This window comes from Pleurodeles waltl, chromosome 1_1, assembly GCF_031143425.1.
Source record: "Pleurodeles waltl isolate 20211129_DDA chromosome 1_1, aPleWal1.hap1.20221129, whole genome shotgun sequence".
In the NCBI taxonomy this organism is placed as follows: domain Eukaryota; kingdom Metazoa; phylum Chordata; class Amphibia; order Caudata; family Salamandridae; genus Pleurodeles; species Pleurodeles waltl.
In genome coordinates, this window is record NC_090436.1 from 661,389,615 (window position 1) to 661,412,858 (window position 23,244).

The 23,244-nt window shown below is 44.2% G+C and overlaps 1 protein-coding gene across 1 annotated transcript in view; it reads left to right on the plus strand.

Annotated features, from left to right (window-relative positions):
• The window catches only part of HSD17B4 (hydroxysteroid 17-beta dehydrogenase 4), a 640,476-nt gene that overhangs the window by 543,197 nt on the left and 74,035 nt on the right, over positions 1–23,244 (plus strand). The window contains exons 21-22 of the mRNA XM_069226895.1: positions 9,244–9,333; positions 21,750–21,888. Coding sequence (XP_069082996.1) covers positions 9,244–9,333; positions 21,750–21,888 — 229 coding nt within the window. The remainder of the gene's footprint in view (positions 1–9,243; positions 9,334–21,749; positions 21,889–23,244) is intronic.

Below are 23,244 nucleotides of genomic sequence, written 5' to 3' on the forward strand. Positions count from 1 at the left end.
TTGTCCAGTTTCGCGCCAGAGCAGGGGCTAAGGGGTCCCTGAACCGGTGTAGACTGGCTTATGCAGAATTGGGCACCTCTGTGCCCAACAAAGCATTTCCAGAGGCTGGGGGAGGCTACTCCTCCCCTGCCTTCACACCATTTTCCAAAGGGAGAGGGTGTCACACCCTCTCTCAGAGGAAGTTCTTTGTTCTGCCATCCTGGGCCAGGCCTGGCTGGACCCCAGGAGGGCAGCTGCCTGTCTGAGGGGTTGGCAGCAGCTGCAGTGAAACCCCAGGAAGGGCAGTTTGGCAGTACCAGGGTCTGTGCTACAGACCACTGGGATCATGGGATTGTGCCAACTATGCCAGGATGGCATAGAGGGGGCAATTCCATGATCATAGACATGTTACATGGCCATTTTCGGAGTTACCATTGTGAAGCTACATATAGGTAGTGACCTATATGTAGTGCACGCGTGTAATGGTGTCCCCGCACTCACAAAGTTCAGGGAATTGGCTCTGAACAATGTGGGGGCACCTTGGCTAGTGCCAGGGTGCCCACACACTAAGTAACTTTGCACCTAACCTTTACCAGGTAAAGGTTAGACATATAGGTGACTTATAAGTTACTTAAGTGCAGTGTAAAATGGCTGTGAAATAACGTGGACGTTATTTCACTCAGGCTGCAGTGGCAGGCCTGTGTAAGAATTGTCAGAGCTCCCCATGGGTGGCAAAAGAGATGCTGCAGCCCATAGGGATCTCCTGGAACCCCAATACCCTGGGTACCTTAGTACCATATACTAGGGAATTATAAGGGTGTTCCAGTAAGCCAATGTAAATTGGTAAAATTGGTCACTAGCCTGTTAGTGACAATTTAAAAGTAATGAGAGAGCATAACCACTGAGGTTCTGGTTAGCAGAGCCTCAGTGAGACAGTTAGGCACCACACAGGGAACACATACATGCACACCTATGAGCACTGGGGCCCTGTGTGACAGGGTCCCAGTGACACATACATATAGGCCACAACCTTATGAGCACTGGGGTCCTGACTAGCAGGGTCCCAGTGACACATAACAAACATACTGAAAACATAGTGTTTTCACTATGAGCACTGGGGCCTAGCCATCAGGATCCCAGTGAGACAGTGAAAACAGTGACAAACATCCTGACATACACTCACAAACAGGCCAAAAGTGGGGGTAACAAGGCTAGAAAGAGGCTACTTTCTCACACTTATTTATAAGGGAAAGTTTAACACCATGGCTACTGTTTGGTCTGTTATCATGTGAAAGATAGAGATCATTTTATGGGGTTCCCTTGGACTTCTTTAAGATGCAGCCCTTGAGCAAGTGTGGTACAGATTCCTTAGTTTTCTTCAATAGAAATAGTGGGTAACTAGCAGTCATTTTGCTTGCCTTGCGTAACTCAAAACATATGTCCTGTCAGTTAGTTAAGCTGCACTGGCCGTCAGTGGCTAATAGTCTTGTTTAGGAGATTTTATTATAATTCATTGTTAAGCTCACAAGAAAGGTCCAAAGTATTTTCAGTGAAAAGTTAGACATTGCCTTCAGCGTAGACACTCCTCTGTTCATCGGATGAAGTAAGAGGGTCCGGGTGGACATTCATTCTTTCACCTGACACCTTTTAACTGGAACAAGCACTTTATCAGTCTTCCCTTGATGGATGTCATTTGCTTTGCGCAGGCAACTCAAAACCCAATGGTTCACCTCCTAATGCAGTAGGTTTCTAATGACAGGACACTGCTCGGTAACCATGCGTAAGCAGACAATGTAGGAGGCTGGCCTGGCTTATAGTGGGTACCTAGTGGTACTTACACCTTGTGCCAGGTCCAGTTATCCCTTATTAGTAGATTAGAAGTGTTCTAGCAGCTTAGGCTGATAGAGGTAGCTATAGCAGAGCAGCTTAGGCTGAACTAGGAGACATGCAAAGCTACTACTATACCACTTATATCACTTAGCACTATATCATAAGAAAACACAATACTCCTAGTTACTAAAAATAAAGGTACTTTATTTTAGTGACAATATGCCAGAAGTATCTCAGAGAATATACTCCCTTAGGAGGTAAGTAATATACACAAAATAGACACACAAACCAAAATCAGGTAAGTAAACAGTTAGAAAAGTAGTGCAAACACTGTAGAACACAATAGAATGCAATAGGAGACAATACGCCTAGGGGCAACACAAACCATATACTCCAAAAGTGGAATGCGAACCACGAAAGCCCTAGTGTAGTGTGTAGAGGGTCGCTGGAAGTGTGAGAAAACACTAAGGGTGTCCAAGATACCCCACCCCAAGACCCTGAAAAGTAGGAGTAAAGTTACCCTACTACCCCAGAAAGACAGTAAAGTCGAGATAGGGGATTCTGCAAAGACAACAACTGACTGCAAAGCACTGAAGACGGATTCCTGGACCTGAGGACCTGCAAAGGAAGGGGACCAAGTCCAAGAGTCACGGAAGTGTCTGGGGGGGGGGCAGGCCCACTAAACCCCGGATGAAGGTGCAAAAGGGCTGCCTCCGAGTGGAAGAAGCCGAAGATTCGGCAACAACGGAAGGTGCCAGGAACTTCTCCTTTGGTCAGAAGATGTCCCACAGTGTGCTGGAGGATGCAGAGTTGTTTCCATGCAGAAAGACCGCAAACAAGCCTTGCTAGCTGCAAGAGTCGCAGTTGAAGGTTTTGGGTGCTGCCAGGGCCCAGGAAGGACCAGGAGGTCGCCCCTTGGAGGAGGAGACGGAGGGGGCGATCAGCAACACAGAGAGCCCACGCAGAAGCATGCAGCACCCGCAGAAGCTCCTGAACAGGCGTTCAGAAGATCTGAGGATGATGGTCGACTCAGCACAACAAAAGAGGGTCCCACGGAGTCGGAGTCCAACTCAGCGAGTTGGGCAATGCAGGACTGGGTGCTGGGGACCTGGGCTAGGCTGTGCACGAAGGAAGTCTTGCAATAGTGCACAGAAGCCCTAGCAGCTGCATTTCACGCAGTACACAGGATTACTGTCTGGCGTGGGGAGGCAAGGACTTACCTCCACCAAATTTGGACAGAAGGGCCACTGGACTGTCGGGGACACTTAAATCCAGCTCCTGTGTTCCAGGGACCACGCTTGTCAAGATAAGAGGGAACCCAGAGGACCGGTGATGCAGAAGTTTGGTGCCTGCGTTGGCAGGGGAAAGATTCCGTCGACCCACTGGAGATTTCTTCTTGGCTTCCAGTGCAGGGTGAAGGCAGACAGCCCTCAGAGCATGCACCACCAGGAAACAGTCGAGAAAGCCGGCAGGATGAGGCGCTACAATGTTGCTGGTAGTCTTCTTGCTACTTTGTTGTGGTTTTGCAGGCATCCTGGAGCAGTCCGCGGTCGATCCTTGGCAGAAGTCGAAGAGGGAAGTGCAGAGGAACTCTCGTGAGCTCTTGCATTTGTTATCTGAAGAGAAACCCACAGGAGAGACCCTAAATAGCCCTCATAGGAGGATTGGCTACAGAGAGAGGTAAGCACCTATCAGGAGGGGTCTCTGACGTCAGCTGCTGGCACTGGCCACTCAGAGGTCTCCATTGTGCCCTCACACCTCTGCATTCAAGATGGCAGAGGTCTGGGACACACTGGAGGAGCTCTGGGCACCTCCCCAGGGGAGGTGCTGGTCAGGGGAGTGGTCACTCCCCTTTCCTTTGTCCAGTTCCGCGCCAGAGCAGGGCTGGGGGGATCCCTGAACCGGTGTAGACTGGCTAATGCATGGAGGGCACCATCTGTGCCCTTCAAAGCATTTCCAGAGGCCAGGAGAGGCTACTCCTCTCAGGCCCTTAACACCTATTTACAAAGGGAGAGGGTGTAACACCCTCTCTCAGAGGAAATCCTTTGTTCTGCCTTCCTGGGACTGGGCTGCCCAGGCCCCAGGGGGGCAGAAACCTGTCTGAGGGTTGGCAGCAGCGGTAGCTGCAGAGAAAACCACAGAGAGTTCGTTTGGCAGTACCCGGGCTCTATGCTGAAGCCCCGGGGATGCATGGAATTGTCACCCAATACCTTTCTGGTATTGGGGTGACAATTCCATGATCCTAGGCATGTTACATGGCCATGTTTGGAGTTACCATTGTGACGCTACATATAGGTATTGACCTATATGTAGTTCATGCGAGTAATGGTGTCCCCGCACTCACAAAGTCCGGGGAATTTGCCCTGAACAATGTGGGGTCACCTTGGCTAGTGCCGGGGTGCCCTCACACTAAGTAACTTTGCACCTAACCTTCACTAAGTGAGGGTTAGACATATAGGTGACTTATAAGTTACTTATGTGTAGTGTAAAATGGCTGTGAAATAACGTGGACGTTATTTCACTCAGGCTGCAGTGGCAGTCCTGTGTAAGAATTGTCTGAGCTCCCTATGGGTGGCAAAAGAAATGCTGCAGCCCATAGGGATCTCCTGGAACCCCAATACCCTGGGTACCTAGGTACCATATACCAGGGAATTATAAGGGTGTTCCAGTGTGCCAATCAGAATTGGTAAAATTAGTCACTAGCCTGCAGTGACAATTTTAAAAGCAGAGAGAGCATAAACACTGAGGTTCTGGTTAGCAGAGCCTCAGTGATACAGTTAGGCACCACACAGGGAACACGTACAGGGAATACTTTGAGCACTGGGGTCCTGGCTAGCAGGATCCCAGTGACACATATCAAACACACTGACAACATAGGGTTTTCACTATGAGCACTGGGCCCTGGCTAGCAGGATTCCAGTGAGACAGTAAAAACACCCTGACATATACTCACAAACAGGCCAAAAGTGGGGGTAACAAGGCTAGAAAGAGGCTACCTTCCTACAGTAACTCTTTAAAATGATGATCAAGCAGCATGGGTGGGGAGAAGCACTGAGCGTCATAAGTGAGGGGATAGGCAGTGTGAGTATAACCAAGGAGTGGTCGAAAAAGGTGCACGCTAAGTGGCTGATCTCACTCACAAGTGGCCCCACCTTTCTAGAGACCACCCAGTTATCCAGTAGAGACCAGCTCCCATGTACTTGATGGAATGTGCCCTCCTTGACTATGGGGTTACAAACTCGCCATATGGCCAAGAGGTCATGGTCCAGGGTAGTGTCATGGAGGTGTTGTGAGGCAGTACTGCAAAACTAGGCAGTATATGTGAACTGTGTGTGGACCTTAGAGCATACATGTTGTGCGCTGAGATACAGGGCGTGGGGCTAGAACGCTGGAACTGGAGTCCACAACCAGTTCAGGCGCCCTAGCTTTAGCATGCCCCAGGTGGGGCGACGGTCTCCACCGGCATAGGGCCCAAGGGCCCGTTGTCACCACAGATAGTACCTCTGTTACAGCGTTTACAGGCCTGATTTGCAGGCCATGTGTGATGGCAAGCCTCCAGTACCAGGATCCTTTGTCACCATGCGGTAGCGAATAGGCCATTGACACGTAAGGCACATTGTGACCATTAAAGAAAGGAGGCAGGGATAGGCACGGGGGCTTGAAGTTCACTTCAATTCATTGCTTTCATTTGCAGTCTGCCCCTGCAGACCCGGGGTAGCTCACACCACTGACTGTCAGAGCTGTCCACATCTCAGTTCTTTCCCCTCCCAGACCCACCAACCAAACCCATGCCCAGAGGGGGGGCTGACACACCCACATTTTCACAGGTCCCAAGCCCGCCGCAAAGCAGGCCACAAGCTATGAGGTTTGGTGGTTCTCAAACCCTGGAGTGTTTCGATGCAGCTCTGATGTTCTTAGGGCGATCTTTCACCCCGTCGTAGGGCCGGCTCTCCCCCCTGAGAAGGTAGCTGGAGTGTAGTCCCTGACATGAGCTTGGGTGAGGGCCAGTGAGACAGGATGAAGGCGTATTTTGTCCCTGGACTGCCGGAGCCTCACACAAATGCGGGCATCTTGCACATCAGCTCTCTGGCACCCCAGGCATCAGGCATTTTAGTGCATTAGTGTGGTGTCTTTCTTCACGTGCAGAATCTACTTGAAGTATTGATTAGAGAAGACAGTTACATATAAGAGCTAATAAGGCACATGTAGGTTACCATAGGATCTTACCTAAACTTCCGGGAGTCCCATAAACCTACCAAATGCCATTGGATTGAGAAAAATAAATGCATGATCAAACCAAATTCAGAAATTTGAAAGGTATGGCCTCACTCACCACCTGGGTGTCATGCTTCATCATCGGCCATCCTCACCCATCACCGCATTCTGTAGTGGTGGGTCGGTTACTCCAGTGCAATACTTGTGAGCTTATCTAGATGGATGACGGGGTGGGATCCACACAAAACGGACAAAAAGTTAAAAATCCCATTAGCCCTTACAAAGATCTATCTTTATTTAACTGCTATGGTAGATAGAATAATTAAAACCTATATATATATGGTAATGCCACAGAGTTGTCAATACGCCTGCATCAAATGGGTCGACATTGTTCAGCCATATGATCTTAAGGGTCAGTGGCTTTCTTCAGGACCAGGCATACTGAATTCCCAAAATTCTACGTGTCGCTCATCCACTTCATGCAAGCACACATACATACCATACTGACTGGTACTGATAGGTCCTCCTCTTAAATGGAGATTCGCTTTGATCAGCGTGTTCTTGGTGGGCTCCTTGCGCCAAGCTATGGAGCAGCCCATGGAGGAGATAGATGAGTGGCTTTGTGGTCACACATTTGTCAAGTTACACCTTGCTGGTACACCTCAAGGACATCTGGGGCCTGATTTAGAACTCGGCAGACGGGTTACTCCATCACAACAGTGACTAACATCCTGTCTGCCAAAATCGAAATCCCATAGAATATAATGTGATTTCGATTTCAGTGGAGGGGATATCTGTCACCGTTGTGACGGAGTAACCCATCCGCAAAGTTCTAAATCAGGCTCCTGGTCTCCTCCCAACAATCGTTCTTAGCTTAGTGGAGGAAACCCGTCAACAACACACTGATTAAAGATAATCTCCAGCTGAATCTTGTTGACCCATTTAATGCGGAAATTGTGCATCACAGAATGAGTCGCCTTGGAGCAAAGAAGTCCCTAATCGGTTAAAGTGGACAAATACCTTGTCAAAGATTTATAATGTTTACTACCATGAGTACTGGATGTTGTGTGGAGAAGGTGGAAGCATCGTCTTTCTAAGGCATGCAGGTAGGATTCCATAGTCTCCCTGTAGAATTGGGTTGTGTTAGGTAGTCAGTGCCATATTATTCCACATTTATGATGTGCTTCTCTGGAACATACCAGAGGCTTTTTCTTGAAGTATTTGTAGACAGCGTTGCATTGCCTAATTTTCCCTTCCCTCTCTAACAAATCTTTTATAAAAGCAGCTGGTCTTGCATTTTGTTACCTGGATGTTGTTGAGGGAACTTTAGGAAAACAGTTGCAAAAACTTAAACACGAACCCTTCTTTGCTCAAACATCTAGGATCTTTTGATGCTATTCCATATTGCACAACAGTTACGCCATCAGTTCTTAGGTAGATGATTGTGACAATTCAATGGTAATAAGATGTTATGATAAAAATATACTATATTAGGTGGCCTGCAGTGAGGAGTGCTTTCTTAATAGTAAGTGGATTCCTCTCCTACGGAGTGCCCCCTCTCACCCAACTTTTTCATCTCCCATTTCCTGGGAAAGATCTCCTCAGAACTTTGATTCTGTCAATGTTTCCGTGGCATTTTCTGAGCTCCTCGATCGAATCCTGGGTTGAGGCGCCCTGCACAAGACAAATGAAACCATGATTTAAAGTAGCTTTGTTTATTTAAACGCCATAGAGGTATCAGATACTTTTAGGCCCCCTGTTTGTGCATTTCCAGACTTAATGGCCCCACAATGCCACCAAACACACTGCATCAGCTAGTTAATCCCACAATAATTGACCAGGGGGCAGTAGGCAGGAAGTCCAAAGGTACTGCTTCTCAAAAGGGGACAGCAGGAATAGCATTATTGCCTCTGCCTCCTAAATACCTCCCACACATGTTACTGCATTGTTCTGTGCCCCTTTACAAATGTATGGTATATGATTCAGCATCCATATAACACACATTCACCCAAGAAGGGTTTCATGGATCCATAGAAGATATGTAGGGAGTAGATAGGTGAAAGCTCAGTTTTAGGCTACAGTAAAAAAGCAGAATCTGAGACATTTTTTGAGTTCCAGGTGATCACTCTCAAATCTAAGACAGAGCTGCAAACAGTTCTCAGACAAATCTGCATGTAGCGTTATGATATGACTGCCAATTTGGCTAGATGGGAAGTAAAAATGACTAACGAGTTTGAGGATGATCATGTAAGGGTGCAGTGGGTACGTTAGTTTAGAAATTTGATTATGAGAATAGAAGATAAGATCTGTTAATGATCCAGTTGACAAAGCAAAGGTATTTGAAAATGATATGATGCTTTACAGGGATTTGAAGGAGTGAGTGTAATCTAGAGGAGAGATGGTCACATTTTTGTCATAGAGTAGAAGCTGAGAGACTGTGTAAATGTATGATGGCTTGTTTTGGAACGCTAGGCACTCCCAAAGTCCAGTCCTGATGACAAAAACGCATTCACTTGGAGCTGAAAGCCATTCGCCTAAATCAAGACGAAGACTCCAAATGATAGGCTTCTAATATTTTTTTTAAATGATCAGAGAAATTGCAGATCTCTAAATATTAGCAATTGCCTGAAGAAAAAAGATTAAAAGAGTGGAAATGCAAAGCTTTGACAATTGAATTAAAAGTAAAGCTGCACTATTAATTCTGGCTGCTTCTTTAAGCCATTGAAGAAGTAGCTGTTAGAAGAAAGGTAGATAAAGGCTGATCCTTTTGGATTAAGCTTGTGTGTTCAATACTACCTAAGGTCGAGTACTGAAGGAATGATGCTTTTCATCATGGGTCTGAAGCCTTCCTGATAAAAGTCTAGAATAAGTCAGTGTAAGTCTAAAGCTGTTGTGTAATGGCTCTTCTCAAATTTTCAGCCAGAAAATAGAATAGAGAAAGAGCCTAAATGTTCAATGAGTCTTGTGGATCTTCGGAAGATGTTTGCTGATGACAGTCGTGTGTGGAATCAGCCCCTTGGTCAAGAACCAATTAAAAAAGCAATCAATTAATTGTTCAGAGGGTTGAACTGTGCCCAACTTCTTGAAAAGAGGTGTCTCTTGTTGAATACAGACGGTTTTGAGGAAGCATACTGTGCTGTCTCACAACAAACACTCGATTTTGCTTTTTGTAAATCGTTTTGTAGTCCAGCTGTGCAATTTCAGTTCTTTCTTTTGCAGGTCAAAGAGACTGGACAGATCGCCATTGCTGGTGCATATGTGGACCTCACGTTGGCTGCTCAACTATCCCCCTCCAACGAGCTCGCGGAGGTAGGACAGGCAGTAGAGCATCAGATTGGGACTTTGTTGCACACTGTGTAGATATTCTTCCTTTAAAATTGCGTACAATTAACAGTTTACATAAAAGCATAGCTGCAGGAGTTAGTAAATGAATGATGTGGCTAATGCTTGACACCGATGACAGTGTGTACTTACACTTTCAAGTATTGATTGTTGCTGTTGAGACTAACTTGTTTTTCGAGTATTCTGCCTCCAACTTTGATAGTGAGGAATGGGAAAGATCAGTGGGTGCAGGGCTCCACGGAGTACTGTTGTGCCCCATAACTCTGGCATTCTGGGGCTGTATTATAAAAAGTGGCACAAAGTGTGTGCGTGTGTGCCACTGGGGCATGATGGTATTACAAAGAGGGCTACAGGTGCCTGTGCGGCCCCTTCAGTAATCAGGTTAGCGCTGGTGCAAGATGCACACCAGAACATTCATAAGGGAAATCCACTAATTTGTTTGACATAGTTGAGGGAACCCTTTGTCATGGCCCATGCCATACTACAGAAGCACAATGCAAAGAAATCACTAACAGGCTATAATGATTGTGCGCCTCCTATAAGGTGGTGCACAGTAAATGTACCCCCTGAGGAACTACATCAAGGTAGGTGCATGGGTCACAATATTCCCCCTCCCCCACAATCTCCCTCTCTGCAGGCATCCACCTGCAGGCTGGTGCAGTCACTCCTTTCATTCTTCTGCAGTGGAATTACTGCCCACCTTTGAATGCGTGGGCAGGTCCCCATCTTCAGTGAAAGGTAGCCCGATGGCTTCAAACAGTGGTCAGCAATGACAGTACAAGTTTATGCCCGCTCAAGAAACAGCACATTTATAGAGTAATAGGGCACAGTGTCCCGGCCTGCTTCTGGCGCATCCAGCATTGAGTGCTCTGTCTTGCAGCCCAGAAACTGCGCCTTATGTACACTGAACATATGTGATGAACCTCCTTCAGTAATTGATGACATACAAACAAACCCCAGTGGCTCTAATTCATTGGTGCTCAGTGTAGACCCTCGAGAGCCTAAACTATGCTAGGATTTGAGGATACCCACATATTATGTAAAGGTACTCCATTTTGATTTATTATGTATTAATGTCTTTTATGTGAACATCATAAAAATCTGACAAGAAACCTGCCCTCCTCGATCCACTTTGCAAATCCCTGGTCTAGGCTATGAGCAGTGTTGATAACTATTCATTAGCCAAACATTTATTTAATAGATTGCAACGTGTGCTTCTGCCCGGAAAATCAGCATATTTGGGGCCAGTTATTGTTCTCGTAGAAGTCTCTAAACCAGTCAGGCCTAAACTGATAAGGATGCTGGTTTTACAGTGTGGTTTACGGTATTTTCTGCTGAGATATCTTTTTGCAGTGGAAGCGTGTAATGGCCATATCCATTGTTACATGACAAACAAGTGCTCTGTTGGCCGAGTTTTCCAGTGCTGTGAAGTCCGTCACTCAGCTGACCAGCGCCGTTCTTTGCTAAGGATTCCCAGCCACATTCGAAATGCGTTCCCTCCTTCATTATAGTCCAGTTCACTTATTGCTTTCTATGCGCCCCCTCCTGCCCCACTAGAGAACATCGTCGTTTTGTGACGCCTCGAAGCCTGTATTCACACCTGAATATGTACAAATGCAAATGGGCTATTGCAGGCCGTTGCACTTTTTCCTGGTAAAAAGAGAATGCTTCATTTCTTCACCCTTCCCTGGGCCTCTTATCAAAGCAAACATCAATTTGTATGTGAATAGGCTGGTGAGTGATAAACGTTGAGCTTTCGCCATCCCCTTAAAATCGCAAAAGGCCAGTGTTCTTCGAGGGTAAAAATGCAAACTAAGTTGTTGGCAAAGCACCCAGAATGTCAGGGTGCGCAGTCCTGTCCAAGAATGAGACAGGAGCCAAGTTCCAGTCCCCGCCCAGCAGTACAGGAGCGGTGTCAATCTAGAGTATAGAAAGGATGGCCGCGTAGGCTTACGCGTTGAATAATGTAGTGTCTGGCTTTCAGTATGTTCAAGGAAAGGTCCTGTATTGCTGTTTGTAAAATCCTTGATTATGCGGACATGGATGAACAATGCATAAGGAAACACGAGTGTATGTTGTAATTTGTGAAAATGAGTTGAGTAGTGATTTCATTGCTCCAGGTAAATGTATGTCTGGATTTATCTGGACATAGAAAATGCATGTCATCATTTAATAAAGTATTATAAGTCCATAATATAAATGTATTTGTAACAGGAATGATTTAACCTGTCCCACCACTGTGTGAAACTTAAATGTGTCCCCAAGGTTTGTGTATTCCAGCCAACAGCTGATCCACAGCAAGTGGGAACAGAAGGGGAGATAAAGGGCAACCTCTTGGGTATCTCATTCAATATTTATTGTTATGGAGAGAAACCTATTACAATTAACCTTGACTGTCGAGCAGTCCTAGAGCCATTGAACTTTGGGGATGCATTTTTGTCCAAGACCTGGCCTCTAGTGGGTACGAAAAAGATAGTGTTATTCCCCATGATGAAATCCTCTTGGCATCCAGCGAGAGGTCTAGGGTTTCTTTCTGGCAATCCTTAGGCGAGGAGCCTGGTAAAAAACACACATGGGAATCATGTACCAGCGAGGGTATCTCCTTCCGTAAGTAGAAAGGTTCTGGTCATGTTGGAGAAGGCAGGGCGCAAAGTGCCAGTATTCTCAGCTTCTTAGATTCCAGCTGGTGTTTGACTTTGGAAAAGGGTGGCGGTTGTAATGCCCTATTCAATACCTAATAGACTGTTCCATAGTCAGCTGCTGAGAGCCCCTTCACAAAACCTTGCCCCCACCTGTAAGGAATAAGCCTTCATTCTCTTCTATAAAAGTGCTGATGTGTGGTACTAGAGTGTTCTTGTCCTGGGGATTTCTGTATTAATTATGTTTCGCACCAGTGGGCTGGGGGGTTTCGGAGTACGGGTGAGCAGTGTGCTCTAGATCAAGGCTTTCTTGAATCAGCACATGTTCAGTGATCGCACCCGCTTGGATGACAAAGCGTATAATATGGGGTAATAAAGCACCCTAAATGAGTCTTTTGTCAGTGCTTGATGATGAGTCACAGGGGCAAGAGAAGAAGTACAAGCTCTCTGTGTCTGATGCAGTAGGCTCTCAATATATGTTCCATCATGATCCTACTTCACATCAGTTAGTGCTTCCCTGCTGTTCCTATTAAGAATGTCCGGGTGCACAGTCCTGTCCAAGAATGGGTCACGAGCCAATTTTCAGTCCTTGTCCAGCTGTACAGGAGTGGTGCCAATCTAGAGTATAGAAAGGAAGGCCAATTTGTGTGCGTTTGAGGCATGTACAGAGGCTATCACCGGCATTTTGTCTACTGTCTTCAGTTTCACAAAAATGCACCTGCATGTCTGATCAGTCCACCTCTTAAACGTGTAAGGGAGGGTTTTACTTAAAGTATGACTGCTTTGTACTTCTTGGTGCAGTGAGTCTCACCTGTTCATCTCAGTGGGGATGCTACCTATCACCTTGCTTACCCAGTTTCTTCTCAGTTTTTGAGATTGTTCTGCTGATATGTGGCTCTTTTGTAAGAGTCGCATCAGAGTGTTTCATCTTGAGGTAGTGGAGTATTTTCAATGCTTTATAGTATGAGAAAGGAGATTAATGCTCAATGAGGTAATATGGAGGTCATTAATCGGAGACAATACCCTGACTTCCGATGTTGGTGTACCTCGAGAATTACAGGCTGATAGACTTATTCCCCTGTCTGCTTGCTCGGGACCAGGAGAATGTGACAGTAACTAGAAAGTGGGGATGTATAAGGGTGGAAGGTGATTAGCCAGGAAAGTTCCGCTATGAGCAAGACATTTAGGACATGCTGATGTAGGTAAAGTTGGCTGTTCACCAGTTGTGAGGCACCTTTACTAGGTCAAGGTTGGCTACAAACCTCTAAGGTAGAGGTCTTCAATCTGGGGGGGCCGCGGAGTCCTGGAAAGGGGGTTGCGCATTCCCCCAGGCGATACTTAAAATGCCTCAGCTGAACTTTAATTTGAGTCTCCTGTGTTGTGAAAGCCGCGCAGACAGCTAAGGAGACCTTCATCCCAGGGTGTCTGCTTCCTGAATGAAATGCAAATGTGCTCTAAGAGCTAATCTGCAGATGTAAAGGGTGCTTGGGAGCAGCTTTAAATGATCGAATCACTCAAAGCTTTGTGAGGACAAACATTTATTCTTTTAGAGGGGTAATGCAGAGTTAACAACTGCGCTGTGAAGTGCGCACTTTTAATTGTAATTGTATTTCCTCAGTGCTTACTTCACCTTGAGGTGTGAAGGGACAGCTATTTAAAACAAAAAGGTATTGTATATGCTCTGATATTACTTAAATCTACATTTTGGAAGCACAGTTTTATCTCAAACCTTTTTGTAGTGGCCTATCTTATACTGTGTGCAATGCAAGTATAAAATAATGCCTTACATATTAACAGTGCTTTCTGTCACAGGCTGTGACCTCATGGCACTGACAATACACAAGTCACTATTCTCAACTGCACTAACCAAGATTGAGTTTTGTTGCTCTCTGGTTACACACAGACCTCTGCAGTGCATTAATTAATAGAGGTTTCATAATGCACTACAGTGCATTTCCCAATGAGTAACAACTTTGTTTTATTTATTTTTCATTTAAGCTGGCTGTTACTTTATATGTAGCTACCTGACGGTGAAAGACTTAAAAAAATAAATAAAAAAAAATTGAGAATATTTTGGGTTTATTTATGAGAGGCTTCCGCTGCTGGAGCATCATTTTATTTTTTACGCTCCAGCGGCACAAGCCTCTCAATTATATCTGTGAGGTGACTCAAAGCCACCCTGAGTGGCTTTGAATTGCCTTGTAGATATGGAGTAAGGCAAAACAGTGCAAGCTGCTGCATTGCCTTACTTTGCATCAAGGAGGCGTTCCATGGGCATTGTGGTGGGTGTTCCTATGCAACACAGATCGATTTTGACACTGCCCTAGATTTACAAAATCACGTAAACTGGAGCAGTGCCAAAGCCTTACGTCTCCCCAGAGCAGGCATAATGAGGAGAAATGTTTTAATTAATCCTTGTTTTTTTCTCTTTCCATGTGTGTTGCATTCTTCCGCACATATAGAAAGAGGTACAGTGCCTCTCTGGATTGTTTTTGCACAGGAAGGTCTTCCTTCCTGCACAAATACAATCCTGCCTATGTTGGCACCAGGTAGCAATTGTGCGCCAGCGCAGGGGGAAAGGACAGAAATGCACTGTATTTCATAAATACGGTCCATTCCTGCCCTTTTGTATTGGCGTGGGGCAGTGTAGCAAGAAGACTTGCGGCGCTGCCCCATGTCAATTCCTCATAAATGATGACCTTTGTTTTTAGCCACACCCTTGACCACGCCCACACACTCACTGACCTTTGGTTTGCTAAACACTGTTTAATATTATTTCCTCACAGTAAAAATGATTTGCTGTGGGAAATGGGGCCGTTTATTATTGTTGATGATGAAGAGTACCAGGTTCTAGAAATTTATTATCAGGAGGGGGTCCTTACACCTAAAAATTTTGAAGCAGGGGTCCCGGCATCAAAAAGTTTGAAGACCTCTGCTCTAAGGGTATAAGAAAGGGTAGAGCCAAACAAGAAGTGCAGAGGCCAAATTCTGGAGGGAAGAAGCAGACCGGGGTAAAGAGATGGGTCTGCTATAAGCCATGTAGCTTAGATATCGGGGGTACACCAGTCCCAGCCAGCACCTTGTGACCCTGTAGAGTCTGACCGAGGTGAACTGGGACCAGCCACTTTCAAGTCTGGTATGGAGGCAGGTGAAGTCAAATGAGATAAATTGTACTGGGAGGCTGGGCAGCTGTAGAATGAGGGATTCATCTGGAGAAAGGCAACACTCCAGGATTTAGCACTGACTCCTGGTGCTCGCCGAGGGCAGCAGGTCAGGCGATAGTGGCAGCTCGACCTCCCACCTCACATGCCTCTTCTGGTTTTCTTTAATGACTCCAAAATCATACACTTCCCCAAGGTTACAGCCTGGCTGAACATCTTTGTCGTATAATGAAACAGTGATGCCTTCTCGACTGCTGTTTGTGCAGTGTTACTTTAAAAAAATTGAAAATGATGACACTTGGATGATACTTTTGGAAAAGCACTGGGCAGTCTCATCCTCACCTTTTAGTCATACTCCCTCAGCTAAGGAACCCAGTTTGGCGTTAATGCTAGTGTGTCTAACGGTGTCAGAAGCTTTGCCGAAATTTAAGTGGACAATACCAGTAACTCTTAAGTCCTAATTGTTGAGAATTACTAAGAACCTTTGGGTTTGCCTTAGTTTGGTGAAACGTGTCCGGAATCCTGTAAAGCTGGTACATTCTACAAACAGAGTGAGGAGAAACATTTCTGGACATCCTCATATCTAAAGACACGACTTATACATTACTGACAAATTTACTCTCTTGTTTTCCTAAACTTTTTTAATACTAAATTTATTTCTTGACTTGTGATGAATCATTGCAGTTTCATATATGCAAACGAAATATTTTCTTTCTTGAGTGGTATGCCAATCATATGAGAGCGAGGACTTCACGTGCATCTCCAATATTTAATCTCTTTATCAACTTTGCAGATATTTTTCTGTTCTCCCTACCAGACTCCACACCTTATACGTCCTTAAAAAAAACTACGTGTCACTTGGTCCTGTTTGAACAAACAAAAGCCTTTCCATAACATTCAGCTTTGGTGATGATCTCTTTGCATGTAACTGTTCTTTCAATTGTTTCTATCTTCATGAGACAACCTTTTTCTTTCGGTAGAGGTACAATTCTATGCCAGTCTGGAAATCCGGGCTAGTGGTTTTAAAACTCCGAGGGGAATTAGTCATGTATACTAGATGGAAATAGTACATGACATAAGTATATTGATAAGGGGTCAGGCTTTTGTCATGCGTGGATTATCAGTCATCACATGTTACCTTATCCTTGATAAGAAGAGTTATGTGGCCTCACTTTCAGGACCTCAGTTGGAAGCTGGTTTAGTCTGTCAGCATGAGTCATCCTTCTCTGAGACATCTTACTTAAAAACCTTCTTGGCTTTGATACTAGTCTGCTTCTGCTGTTTGAACTTATGCTCTGCTCTCTTCTGGCCATTTTCCACATGTTGGTTTGCATCATTTACTCCTGCAACACACATGGATTGACACTTCTTACAGGCATCATGCTGCTAACGTTTTAGGACGCCTGCATGTGTGGAATTTTAATTCCCAATCAATGTTATTTGTGACTTTCTCTCCTTAAGGTCATTCTCGTTGGTCTATTGCTGATCCTTTTGCACCAGACCTGTCTTTTCCCTGCTCCCAGAGACTTCTAGATGTCTGGTTTCTTCACCACAGGGCCATAAGGGAGAACATCTCGCAGCACAGCGTAACCAAGGTGGGGTCTCGTGCAGAGGGACCAAATTCATTTCAATTTTTCAATTATAAGTGTAGTGTCACTAGCCTTATAAAGATTCTTGTGTGTTTAATGCCATAGGTTGTCAGACTTTCAAAAGCTGGTATTACAGCACTTGGAGACAAAGTCCCCCGCATTGACTTGAGCTGTGACTGAGCTCATCACAGTCACATCTTGGAACACACAACTGTAAATTGTTATTTTTCTAGGAAGGATATGCTTTTGCTTGTGTTGGTTAGATTGGTCAAGCACAAATAACTATCTTCAGACATATACAAGTGGTATTTGGGGGCAACAGCAACTTAAACAAAAGTGCCTGTGAACAGATAGAGAAATAAACTATCCAAACAAAGATGCTACTAGACGAGTATACAAATATTAGCTAAATGCCACAAAAATGAAAAATAAAAGCATTTAAGGTTCAAATGTTACTAAAGAAAGCTTCTATTTCGAAAGGAGCCAATTTTTGTGAATTTCCTGCTTCATCAAAGGTTGCGGTTCAGAGTAACTGGCCTCAATGACACTTTGTTGAATACTGGACTGAAAAGAATTTTCCTACCCACTGCGTTATTTATCACATGTAAAAGTTTTGGCCTAGGCACACGTTCTGGCCTACAAGGTGCACTTATTGAGCCAACGTAGTCTGATCTCTTGGTTCTCCAGATGTCCGACGATGGGTCTCTTCCAATTTTCTTTCTGGATTTATTTTTACCTTTCGGAAACCCATTGAGTTGTATTAAAATATTTATGGTTGGTTCCTATGCAAGGGATACATTTCTTAAATTGCTTTTGATCTGCTAATCCCATTTTCTTCATTTTTGTAAAATGAAGTAATGCATTTCTAATGGTATTACTCTTCATTATAAGTCTCTAATTTAAAACCATTCTTGTTTGAGCTATTACACCACAAACTCCTAGTATGTGTCTATTGAGTAGTATGAAAGGAGAGACAAAGACATGATTGTGTAAAGAATGGTTTATCCCTTGGATCCTGCTCGTCAAGTGGTGAGGGAGCTTGGTCTCAACTTGTGTCAAGACACTGGAATTTCTCTGCCACAGCCTATCAGATGGATTAACATCAGATTGCAAGATGTGGCCCTAACACCTTGTATATCTGCAGCACAGGACTCCCCTAACTAAGCAAGAACTTTTGTTGCCAAAAGTACTTTTCTGGATTACGAATTGTGACCACCTTCTCTAAGCAAGGAACTGGGAACAGTGTAAACCAGGGGTCTCCAACCTTTTCTGTAACAAGAGCTACTTACATTCAATACAAATCATGCAGAGCTACTAAGATTATTAGTGTGCTATAGACACCACTAAGTTAGTGCCACCCTGTATGAGACTGGCAGCAGTTATTACCTCAGTGTATCAGGCTGTGCTGCCAGTAGTAATGCAAGAAAGGTCTGAGCAATTTAGAATGTATATTTTAGAAACAGTTTCTCCAAACATCATATTATGAACCCTGAAAATGCATAAATTTTCTTCTTGAATACACATGTTTTTATTTTGGAATGGAATGTTAAGTAATCCAAACAATAGGCTGCACATAGGGGAGCTACTTATAGATAGCTGGAGAGGTACCAGTAGCTCATGAGCTACACGTTGGAGATGCCTGGTGTAAACCATACGCCTTGTGTCATTCTACTGATCTGTCTTGTGCAAGTTCTGTGCCTTGAGAACCTGCCAACATTTGTATTATACGTCTTGGTTGAACCACAATTTTTGACCGTCGCCTCAGTTTTCAAAGCCCGTTTGGTTCCTGTTCCGTCTTGAAAAAGAACTTGCTTTGAAAAACTTTGAGCTCCATAAAACTTTACTATCAAGGCGGTAAAAGGATATAGAGAGCACATGTCAGTAAATAGCACCAGGGAGAGAGAATCCTGATTTGAAAAACAATCTCGGAGCAATGCTACTAAAGTCCAAAATGGGATTCAAGGTCCTGGACTGACCTTGACCTTGCACTTTGTTTAGGTTTACAGCACTTCCTCCATCTCTTAGCCTTTTCAGTCCAAATCCTAAATGTTACCAGCTGCAAGTCAGTCACTGGATTAGTGAATTCATCTTAAAGTGTTTGCTGCTTGATCTGTTTTATATCCTAGTCCAAAGACAGTCCGTTCTAAAGATACTGTAGTGATTTCAACGGCTCCTTTTTATCTAAAAAAAAAAACGTGATGCCTTTACTTCTGTTACTGCAATTTATGCTATTTGTGCCACTGTCAGTATCACTACTTGTAGTTAAATGATGCATAATACAACTACTGCTACTGCCATTACTGCCGTTAGCGCGACTACTCGGTATTAGCAATAGTATAGGCCCTAATACTAGTATTGAATCTTACTGCTAATATTATCATCGGTGCTACTGGTACTCATGCCCTGTATTCAGCTGCTAACAGTAGTGAAGCAAGTGCTACTTCTATTAAAAGTTCTATTTATGGAACTACTACTGTTACTACTACTGGCCCTCCTACTAGTACCATTCCTTCTACCAGTATCTCTACTGTCACAAGCAGTACTCAAACATCGACCAGTAGTACTATTTAAGTGCTACTTTCAGTGCTGCAACTGCTGTTGGTGGTGCCTCTCCTACTTATCCCATTACTATATTTATTGCGACCACGAGCTCTTCTAAGTGTAAGTTTCACACTACTTGTCAGTAGTAGATCACCCCCATTGCATCCCTTCATATTCTTCCTAGATCACTGTTGTGCATACCTATTTTGGGAAATATATGAAAAGGTAATTATGAATGAAAATCAGTTCTGTAGGGCGTCCAATGCAAAGTTTACGCAACAAGTTTGAACTTAATGAACTGTCATAGCACCATGAGTGAGCGGAGTTCCAGAAACATTTACTCAACAGGCCTTCATATCCCGTTGACCTGTCATTTCCAGTCCTGTATGTCCCTTGCTCATGGACCGGCTAAAACATGTTGTCTTTAATGAAGTCTCAAAACTGGCCTTATTTCGAGGTCCTGAACGGTAATTGAAATTGTTTGGTTAAGTTAGTTACCCCAGTGATCCCATTTCACACCGTATTTCATGTCGAATTTTTAGTAAAATTATACTAATTTCATATTGAATTTATAGTAAATGATACTAAATTGTATTCTCGACTTTTACTGGGCCTCACATTGTTACTCTCTAAACGGTTTGCATTGAGCTAATCGTTTCTTGCAGCTTGTGCTGTCTCGAGCATTGCGCTCGGCTTGAGTACCAAGAGCAGAATGAAAGATACCTCTGATTCACCTCAACTTGGGAGTACCTGAGTTTGTATGTTGTGAAAAGACACATACCCTCAGCCTTTACTATCACCGGCTCTACTCACGTCTTGCAAGTTAACGCCTCTCATTAGGGTTTTCGATTAATTTTCCCCCTACTGAGGGCAGCTTCACTTAGCGGATTCTAACTTTCCGGTTCTCCGCACCACCCGTGTAATAAAGGACAGTGTTGATGGGGCTGCCAGTTCTTCCCGAAGCTCTTCTATCTAAAGATAGTTATCTCACGTGTCCGATTCCTGAGTTCCTCTAGTTCTGTCTCCTCATATGTGTTAGTTGTTATCAGCTGTAGGCATCCACCAATGTGTTATTTTGTAAATACCGCATAAAATATTACTTTCAGTAATTGTAATATTTCCACATCTACCATTAAAAAAAAACGTCCCCCCTGCGTTCTGCTTAACATTTCCACATTTGTGTGCCTTCTCTTCGCCCAAACCATTATAGTTTGGTAACTAGTACCAGCAGCATTCGAAGGCCGTGTACATCAGTAGAGGCAGTGCTTTAAATGGGCCGGTACTGTCCGGTACGGAGTACCGGCACTTTTTTATTTTGAGAGGGGGAGTACCCGCACATCGCAAGAAAAATGTAATACTTTTAATAGGAGAGTACCGGCACTTCCCAGAAACAAGCACTTTTCTTTTTTCCTTTTCAAGCGCTGAGTAGAAGCACATATATATATGTGTGAGTAGGCCAGCAGAGTCAGTGCTAGTTTCAGCCTTGCCAACAAGTGCAACACATGAGATTGAGGACTTTCTGTACGTCTGGTTCGAGTGACTCGTGTGCTTAACGCAGTGAATGCTTTGTGTACTGGGTTAAAGATGCATGGTTCATCAGTGATTTGTCGCATCCCGTGCAGGAAGAGGCCGTCCTACTCCAACAAGCATAATTTATCCAACTCAAGTTATGAAGAGTGAGGCTGGGCCCGAGCTGTGCATCACACTGGGGTGCCAGGAGCGCCGTCTGATAAACGCTACACACCTTCACTTCATTTGTTCATTTATTCTCTTGGAAGCACACGCATCCCTCTATGTTCAGCATACGTTATTCAATAAATATTTCTAAACAGGGAGCACAAACAGCCAGGAGAAGTGGTACAAATAAGTCTTTCTCTACCACCAAAAGAGTGTGAAGGAAATGATTTAAACATTTATAAGTCAGTGAGGGAGCAAGTTCCAGAAGTCCCAGGCGCATACAGAAAAAAACCTCCCAGCATCCGCTTTTGTACAGGTGATCTTGTCAGTATCCTAGGTTTTGAGTACAACTGTAGGTAGCAGGAGTTCACACTTCTCCCCCTTCCATACGCCGTCAAAGGCTACGCCGTGCAGTCAACAAGGCTCAGACAAAGGCAGCGAGGTATCTGTGGGATGCTCTGGGATCACCTGTCATAAGTTTACACCTGTAGATTTTGAATGAAGCAAAGCACGTAAAAGGCGAGGAACCTGAATCACAAACACTTGTCTTCACTTCTTCCTTTGCAAGATTTACTGTATTTTGCAAATAGCTAATTGTGAGATGTATTTTCCTTCCCTCTGACACTTTCTCTGTTTTCACGGTTATTCTTGATTTAGCCACCATACTTTGTGCAGCTTGTAATGCATAGCAGCCCAAAGTAGCCAGGCATAGTTAAATACATAGGCTTGTGGATAACTTAAGTTAATCATGAATGCACGTTTATGTTGGATTACAGGCTACAGAGCTCCGGAGTGATCTTGTCTTCGAGGAAATAATCCGTCGTATTAAAGATCTTGGAGAAGAGATGGTGGCGAAGGTAAACGCCATCTTTCAGTGGGACATCACAAAAGATGGGAAGACGGTGGCACAGTGGAGTAAGTGACACTTAATAGCTTTTCAGAAACAATTACAATTTTAACGCACTCGCAATGAATTTATTGAAAAGATCCAATATAGGTAAGCCACCTACCTTGTAAAAGGTAAAACATAGGTCTAATATGTCTTTTTAGTCATTCTATTATTTTTTCTATTTTTTTTTTTAAACATAACATGAGTCGTTTTTTATTAAAGATACTTTAAAATATATTAAGTGAATATAAAATGCCACGAGATATGTAAAAGACTGTATCGTGTTTTATCCTGTGCTGCATACATGATTGATGAGTGAAAAGATAACGCCTCTCGAGACTGGCTTTGGCAGCCATGCTCCACATATTACAGCTAAATAGTGTACATTTATGAAGCATGGACAGAAGACTCCTTCCTACAAATGGTTGCTTTCTGCCATGGTTTGCATCAAATCCAGTTTATACCAGAGAGTTCTCACGGTTTGACCGGGTTCAAGGGTGAGTTCGGCTATACTTGCTGTAAAAGACACAGCAATCACCTACTTGACAGATAATGCAAACATAAAAGTAGTTAAACTTGCACCCGCCTGCTACTTGTGAGTTACCACACTTTTAGACAATGTTTTTACAGTGGTGGCTTCCTCTGCTAAGACGGAGGAGCATCGCTCCCCTGCTTTCAGCAGAAGAGGAAGGAAAAACAAATTGATAATAACAAAGCATTATTATCAGTTTATTTTTCAGGGGGCCAGGTTAGGGTGGGGCGGGGCTGGAGGGAGGAGTGGTTGGTGCACAGAAGTACGCATGATGCTTTGGCCAGTCGTGTTCGGCTGGCCACACAGTCATGCGCACTTTGCATTTCTCCACCCGCCTGTATTGAACAGCCAGGAGGAGAATGTGCACAGGGTGCCACTCCCTCTGTGAACGCCAAAGCAGGGCGCTCAAACCAATCACGGCACTGCTGTCATGCTGATGACAGCAGCGTCGTGATTGAAGGGAAATCTGGAACCATTGTGCTTCCCGGAAGAGGATGGAGGAGACAAATCCTTCTCCGGTATAGGTAAGTGTTTTTTTTCCTTTCTTTCTTTTTTTTTTTTTTTTAAATTTCATCTCACCCCCGTCACCCTTGGTCAGTGGCAGCCACCACTGCATTTTAAGCTGCGCATTACATATATATGTTCAAGTACCTTGTATAATCATACAGAGCATTTACTCACCAGACAGTGCAAATGTAGATTCTTTCTGTTGATATTATTTTAATGTTCAGAATCAAAAGTGTACATTTTGCATTTCCAGATATCAGTAGCCATTGAAGAGATAGAAATTCTACAAAAGATGGAGACAATAAAAATAAAGATTATATCTTATTTTCAATTCAGTTTTTTC